The sequence below is a fragment of the Nicotiana sylvestris genome, chromosome 10 (assembly GCF_000393655.2).
Source record: "Nicotiana sylvestris chromosome 10, ASM39365v2, whole genome shotgun sequence".
Taxonomy (NCBI): Eukaryota; Viridiplantae; Streptophyta; class Magnoliopsida; order Solanales; family Solanaceae; genus Nicotiana; species Nicotiana sylvestris.
Genome location: NC_091066.1, coordinates 85,171,346 through 85,179,346, shown reverse-complemented (window position 1 = coordinate 85,179,346; position 8,001 = coordinate 85,171,346). Strand labels below are relative to the sequence as shown.

At 39.0% G+C, this 8,001-nt stretch overlaps 1 protein-coding gene across 1 annotated transcript; it reads right to left on the bottom strand.

The window, feature by feature from the left end:
- Nucleotides 1–1,803: 1,803 nt before the first annotated feature.
- Nucleotides 1,804–4,336, bottom strand: LOC138879628 (uncharacterized). The gene is made up of 5 exons (XM_070159246.1): nucleotides 4,085–4,336; nucleotides 3,357–3,711; nucleotides 2,872–3,147; nucleotides 2,416–2,730; nucleotides 1,804–1,955 (listed from the first exon to the last, which is right to left on the bottom strand). Exons 1-5 carry the CDS (start codon nucleotides 4,334–4,336, stop codon nucleotides 1,804–1,806), a joined length of 1,350 nt encoding a protein of 449 aa, XP_070015347.1.
- Nucleotides 4,337–8,001: the final 3,665 nt, after the last annotated feature.

Below are 8,001 nucleotides of genomic sequence, written 5' to 3'. Positions count from 1 at the left end.
CTACAAGTACCACTCGCCCATGCTTGTTGAGCATCATCCTGATCTGCAAGCTTCTCTGAGTCCCTTTTTTGACGACTAAGAAGCACTAGTGCTCAAGGTAATCTCTTTTTCTTCTGTGTTTCTTTTTTCTAGTTGATTTTTTTTGTAGGCTAATAAGAGAAGGATTTGTTTTTGTTTAACAAGATGATCCATACACGAAGAAGACAATCATAGGGTGTAAGGGGATAGGTACTCATCCCTACTTGAATGTCTGAGAGATTACTCTTATGGCTCGATTATCGAAGAGATTACTCTCAAAATGACCCGACTACCAGAGAGATTACTCTCAATGTGACCCGACTACCGGAGAGGTTACTCTCAATGTGGCCGACTATTGGAGAAATTAATCTCAATGTGGCCCGACTATTGGAGAGATTACTCTCAAAATGACCCGACTATCGGAGAGGCCAACTTAAGGTGCAAAGGGACCCATATGTCCACCTTAAGTTTGGAAAGTTATAGTTCCTTTTAAGGACAAACCCATGAAGAGGCAAAACTTAAGGTGCAAAGGGACTTATATATCCACCTTAAGATTGGAAAGTTATATTTTCAACTCGAAGACGACATCGACTTGAACCCTTGGAAAACTCTGAAGATTTGGCAGATTTTGCAGACTTCAACTTGAAGAGCGGTTGACTTTTGAAATTCAACTCGAAAAATTAGCAGACTTGAAGACTTCTACTTGAAGATTTGGAGGGCTTAAACAATTCTACTTTAAGACTGGCGAATTTGAAGACTGAAACTTGAAGACCGGCGGACTTGAAGATTTCAACTTGGAGACTTTGAGGGCGTAGATATTTCAACTTGAAGAGTGGCGAACATGAAGACTTCAACTTGAAAACCGAGGGACTTGAAGATTTCAACTTGGAGACTTTGAGGACTTAAATATTTCAGCTTCTCTTTTGCTTTACATTGTCCGAATTTTATCTTAGTCGCATAATTTTCAGCTTTACGCGCTTGTAACAAAAGATTCATATTTTGTCGTGGGAGAGTCCAAATAATGAACTGTTTGATTTCTCAAAAATTAGACTTCAATATTTAAAATATTTTTAGAATCAAACACCTTCAGAATCGCCCCAGATAATATTTTTGAACCCAACTTTAGATTCCACCACGTTGAAAATTTAAGATTTGCGTAGTCTCACCAAAAAAATTATAGAAAAGTCAAAATCATGAACCGTTTGATTTTTTTAAAACCTTAATTTGTAAATATATAACATATCCAAAATGCAAAATTTAGCGCCTTGAGGATAGTTTCAGATAATAGTCCGAAATCTATATTAAATTTTGACGCGACGACTGTTTCAGATTTGCACGACTTCACCAAAACTTTTGTATCTTACTGTAGGAATATCAAAATCACGAACCGTTTGATCTACTGGAAACTTAAGTTCCAAATCTATAACATATCCAAAATGCAAGATTTCATGCCTTAAGGATACATTCAGATAATATTTTGAAGTCAATACTAAATTCTGACACACCGACAATTTCTGATTTGCGCGACTTCGCCGAAGGTTTTGTATCTTGAAGTAGGAACGTCGAAATCATGAACCACTTAATCTATTGGAAAATAAACTTCAAAATCTAAAACATATCGAACATGTAAAATTTAATGCCTTAAGTATAATTTCAGATGATAGTTCGAAGTCGACTTTGGATTCTGATATGCCGACAGTTCCAAATTAGCGCGACTTCACCAAAAAAATTTTGTATCTTGGTATGGAAGCCTCGAGATTGTAAGACCTTTTTAATTGTCAGAAATTAAAATTCAAGAGCTTCATTCTCACCAAATATCTTGGGTTCAAATCTCACTAAATTTGCAATGTCGTGAAGGTACACCAAAAACTTGAAGGTTTGACGAACATGAAGGCAAAGCAAATCCCCGGACTTCAATGCAAATGCTTGGAAACATCCTAAAAGATATTAATCATTTTATTGAAGTCACCAATTTACCCTAGCGGCTTGCCCCTTTTAAATCAAATGGAATCCAAAGTTTAACAGAAGAATGGTATCTCAGCTCGATTTTCAAGTGCCGATTGAATGGATTACATTCCATCATACTTCATCCGGACAACGATTGGGTTTATATATCTTTTGAACTTATGCGTCTGAACTCAGAATAAAACTCTAAGCTTCCTATGTACCTCGGTGAAAAGGATCAAGTCATACCGTAGTTCATAATGGGTAGAATTTTTTTTACGTCCTAACTTTTGCCTAGGCCGTCTCTTTCGAGATTTTCGACCTAGCGGACTCTTTTTTTGGGTCGTACACAGTTTAGACTCATGCGGGCCAGGAGTGTAGGAACATGCAGTTTAGGCTCATGCGTCAAGGAGCGTTGCAACTTCAAGGATAATACTTATTTTAAAAACTTGCCATTTATAGGACCGATTCTCATGCCATCTGCATCAACCAACTTGTAAGCCCCACTTGAGTAAGCTTCTTGTATGACGTATGACTCATCCCATTTTGAAGTGAAATTCCCTACAGGTTTATGGGAAATAATTATGGGTCTTCGTACGACAAGGACTTGATCTCCTACGTTAAAGGATCTCGGGCAAACTCTTTTATTAAAGGCGCAAGACAATCGAGCCTGATAACATTCAATACTTTGTTGAACTTCCAACCTCTTCTCATCAAGAGCCTCCAACTCTGCTAATCGAAGTCGAGCATTTTCTTCATCAGTGATCCCTTCTTGAATAGCCAGACATAATGAAGGTATTTGATGCTCAAGTGGCAAGACGGCTTCGACTCCATAAACGAGTGAATAAGGAGTAGCTTGTGTTGGCGTGCGGTGAGTCGTCCTATATGCCCATAGAGCTTCTTCCATACGGTCATTCCAATCCCGTTTGGATTTGAAGATGACTTCCTTTAACAAGTTGCATAGAGTTTTATTGAATGCCTCAGCTAGACCATTGGCGGCAACATTGTACATCGAAGAGTTGCGTTGCTTGAAGCCAAAGAGATCACAAATCTTGTTCATCAATATATTATGGAATGACTTTCCATTATCCGTTATTATGTAATGTGGAATGCCAAAGCGATAAATAATGTTTACTCGGATGAAACTTTCAACATTTTCCTTCTTTACTTCCTTAAGAGCAACAACTTCAACCCATTTGAGAAGTAGTCATTTGCAGCCAAGATGTATAGTGCCCACCAGAGGACTTTGGCAGTGGTCCAACAACATCCAATCCCCAAGCATCAAATTGCCAGGATGCAATAGTCAGGTGCAACACTTCATGAGGTTGATGAATAAAATTTGCATGGAATTGACAAGCCTTCCATCTTCAAGCGTAGTTCAAGCAATCTTTTACCATCGTTGGCCAATAATATCCCATCCTTTTTATATGGAAGTGGAGTTTTGGTCCAGACTGGTGTACCCACATATCCCAGAATGCGTTTCTTGCAAAGCATGGAGTGCGTCTTCTTCCCCAAAGCATCCAAGGGTACTCCCTCGAATGATCTTCTGTACAAGGTATCTTTGTAATAAAGGAAGCGAGGTGTACGACGACGGATTTCAGTCCTTCTCCGCGAAATTTCTACAAGTATCCCATAGCATAAGTAGTTGATAATGGGTTGTCGCCATTCTTCTTTCTCAACTTCAGAAACAACGACAGGATGCTTGAGTTTATTTTTTTCACCTTCAACCTCATTTGGCGGCGGTACTACCTATTTTTTGGCAGACAGTAACAAGTGCTTGATCAAGCAGGATTAACGATGAAGCTAGGACAGCTAAAACATTAGCCTTCTTATTTTGTTTCCTTGGCACATGCTGAATAGTCATATCACCGAGTCACCCTATTAATTTTTTAGCGTAATTATGATATGGACATAGTTCAGGCTTCTTGACATCGTAACTACCTAAAAGTTGATTGACCACTAACTGGGAGTTACCAAAGACTTGCAATTGCAATTGCTTTATATCAACGACCATTTCAAGCCCAAGTATTAATGCTTGATACTCAGCAACATTGTTGAAACAGAATTATGTTAAGGTGAAAGAGTAGGGCAAGACTTCACCTTGGGAAGTGACAAATACTACACTGACACCATCTCCTCCACGATGCGCAGCACCATCAAAGTACATTTTCCATGGAAGTTGAACTTCAACGACCATTGCGTCCTCATCAGGTAGTTTGTCAGTTAGCTCCCAATCATCAGGTATAGGGTGATCTGCTAAGAAGTCTGCTAACGCTTCTCCGTTTATAGCCTTTGGAGGGATGTACACGATTTCAAATTGTTGAAATTGGAGGTACCACCTTGCTAGTTGATCACTAAGGACAGGTTTTGACATCACGAACTTGATGGGATTTTCTCTAGAAACAAACGAAAACATGAGCTTGAAAGTAGTACTTCAACTTTTGGATTGAGAAAACTAGCACCAAACATAACTTTCCAATTGGCGAATAATTCAGCTCATTTAGTGTCATCATCCTGATTAAGTAGTAAAGGGAGTTTTCTTTCCCTTCACTATTTTCTTGGGCCAACAACGCTCCAACAGACCTTTCTTATGCTGAAATGTATAGTATCAATGGTTTTTCAAGTATAGGGGTTGCCAAAACCGGAGGCTTCATCAAGTAGGATTTAATGCTCTTAACGACATTGCCACATGTTTGGTCCCATTTGAAAGGGACATCTTTCTTCATAAGGTGACTAAACGGTTGGCACCTCCCAGATAGGTTTGAGATGAATCTCCTAAGGCATGCTAGCTTTCTTATAGACTTTTCAATTCATGAATATTGCGGGGCTTAGGCATTTTCAAGATTGCATCTACTTTGGCTTGATCTTTTTCAATCCCTCGATGTCGTACAATGAAACCCAGGAACTTTCCGGAGGTAACTCCAAAGGCGCATTTTAATGGATTCATGCTAAGTTGGTATCTCCGGAGCAACTCAAAGACCATTCTCAAGTCTTTCAAGTAGGGTTGTGCACGGATCGGATCGGATCGGATTTAACATATTTTGGATTTGAATTTCGGATTTCGGATTCTAGAAAATGCAATCTGAATCTGATCCGAATTATATCGGATCAGATCGGATTTTAAAGTTTGGATCGGATTGGATATCAGATCGTATTATTATGCCTCAAAGTTAAACTAATATGTATATTTTCTTTGTAAAAGAGGCAATACATTAAGAAAAATTCATGTTTATGCAATTATGAGAGTACTATGGTGCCAATATAGTTAAATCTAGCAATGGTAAAGGTAATAACTTTGAGGTTGATGTAAATTAAAGTGTAGTATTTATACATGTCCTAAAAATTTTGAATTTCGGATTGGATTGGATTAAAATATACCAATCCGAAATCCAAAATTTTAATAAACATAATCTGAAATCCGATCCAATCCGAAATCCGAAATTCAAAATTGAATGGATCGGTTCGAATTTCGGATATCCGATCCGAATGAACAGCCCTACTTTCAAGTGGTCACTTTTCTTTCTTGATTTTACCACCAAGTTATCAATATAGCATTCGACATTCTTGTGGAGAAAGTCATCAAAGATATTTTGCATAGCTCTTTGGTAGCACCAGCATTCTTCAAGCCAAAAGGCTTTACCTTTTAACAATAAATACCCTTGGGGGTACGGAATGCAGTAAGCTCTTCATCTTTTGGCGCCATGCGAATTTGGTTATAGCTTGATGAACCGTCCATAAATGATATTGCCTCTACAAAGTAGTAACATCGATCATCAGTTCTGTAATGAGAAGCGGGAATTCATCTTTCGGACATGCATTGTTAAGATCCATAAAGTCAACGCACACTCGAACCTGGCCATTTTTCTTCCTTACAGGGATAATACTTGAAACTCATGTTGGATATTTAACTTCACAAATAAAGCCAGCTTCGATGAGTTTGCTAACTTTGGTTTCAATCAAGGGAACCAAGTCCGGCCTAAAATGCCTTTGAGCTTGTTTAATAGGGCGAGTGCCATGTTTGACTGCAATGTGATGGATTTCTACTTTCGGGTCCAAGCCAAGCATCTCTTTGTAACTCCAATCAAAGGCATCCATGAACTCCTTGAGTAACTCAATATAAGTGCTCTCTTCATCAACTTCTAGTAAAGCACTAGGTAGGTGGGTTTTGGTTCTTCGTCGGTGCCAAGGTTAACTTCTTTTAAGGAATCAATTGTCGTCTTAACTCCTTCTTCAAGTTCAGGTGGAACATCTTTCACATCTTCATCTTCTTGAGGGTCTCCATCGTTGAAGGATATGTGATAACACGGTAAAACATCCTCTAATTCTGCATCCTCCATTGAAGATGGAACACGATTCTCACCTTGTACAGTAACATGATACGGATAACCCACACTTTCTTCATCTTCGTCACGTTCCTTAGTGTAGACCACAATATATGTCTTTACCTTCAGTTTTTCTTTACATGAAACCATAAGTTTTTTTTGTTGCCTCATTCTAGAAGGAACCAAACTTTGGAAATCCTTAGAGATCTTCTGGATTTTAGGCGAAGTGGGTGTTCTTATGCTTTGAAAATTTCTCTGGAACTTGTTCCCCTTCTTTAATGGACCTAATCTTTCAAACACGAAGATCCTCACAGGTGATTTTCCAAGTCTATCAAAGACAGAAGGCTTGTTAAAAGCGGCAGATTCGTCTTCTATTGTGATATAATTGCTACTGGCCTTCTTATTGAGATGAACACTGGTGATGGTTGCTTGTATCCCAAACCTTCATGTGGTTGCCTTGTTGCAGCTTCTGATGGGAGCTTTTCTAACTTTTATGGCTCATTAGGATTATATCCAGCTTTTGTAAATAGCTTGTAAGCGTTAGGTTCAAAACCTTCATCTATTCTCTTTGTAGGGAGTGACACATTCTGCAAATAATTTTGGGCTACAAATCTTGCAAGAGGCTTTGAGGACAACTTTAATGCCTCAATTCGTTTTATCAGAAGAGTTAACTCCTTTAGCGTGTTAGTTTAGAGATTAGATGATTCGCCCTCGTCTTTCTTCCTTTTAGGGACATATTGGAGCGCGAGACTTACTTTCTTTCCATAAGATGCAATATCCCCTTTGTGAGATTTATTCGCGTAGGCATATACCTCATCAGTAACAGCTTTGGCTTTAACAATAGTCACCTCATCTTTTTTAGTTATGGGATCGTCATTCTTGCTTTTCATGCCTGATCGTGCCTATGGCTCTTTGCCCCTTTGGTTGAATCCTTGGATCATTACACGACTTTCTAAGAGTTCGTTCATGGGAATTCCAAGCTCTTTCACAGTGCGAATTGGCAAAATATTCACTGAGGATCCTCCATCAACCAAAATTTGATTTACCCTTTCATCACGCATATAGATAATAAGGTACAATGGGCGGTTATGAAGAGTATCACCTAGCAGAAGATGTCATTTGTGAACGTGACTTTTTCCTCACAAGCATTAACTTCTTGATTGGACTCGATGAACTTTTCCGAAGATGGTGCCAACGGTAGGTCATCACTCTTTTCCTCCCCTTCGTCAGCATGGCAATAAGAGGCATCGATATCCCCATGGGAAATCTTCGTGCAAAACCAACTTGGTAAAAACTCCTCCAAGGTCACTGAATTTCGTGGCTTTTGAGAGTGGTGCACCTCCACTTTTGCTTTTTTTTTTTTAAGTGCTTAACCGGATTCCATATCCTTGGTCTTTTCCCATCATTTTCCTTGTTGGTTGTTCTACTGATTCTTTTCGTGATCTCCTTTTGTGGTGCCTACGACGAGTCACTAACGACCAACCTTCATCATCATTAGCTTGATTGACTTCAACTTTGTCGTACTCCTGTAATTCTTCATCTTTACTTTCTTTAAAACCACATAATTCATCGGGACTGAATGAGCCAAAGGTGATAGAGACTTGGTTTGCGCTTTCTTTCTCATCTTCAAGCACGATCTTCTTTTTACGAGCCAAGTCTATAACTTTGTCCTTGAAGACAAAGCACATCTCCAGAGGGTGGCTCACAAGTCGATGGT

Coding starts and splice junctions, on each gene's coding strand:
- LOC138879628 (XM_070159246.1), bottom strand. CDS start 4,336: ATGTCAAAACCTGTCCTTAGTGATCAACTAGCAAGGTGGTACCTCCAA. Junction 3,712..4,084: donor GTGGAGGAGATGGTGTCAGT/GTAGTATTTGTC, acceptor GCCAAAAAATAG/GTAGTACCGCCGCCAAATGA. Junction 1,956..2,415: donor GAGAATCGGTCCTATAAATG/GCAAGTTTTTAA, acceptor AATATCTTTTAG/GATGTTTCCAAGCATTTGCA.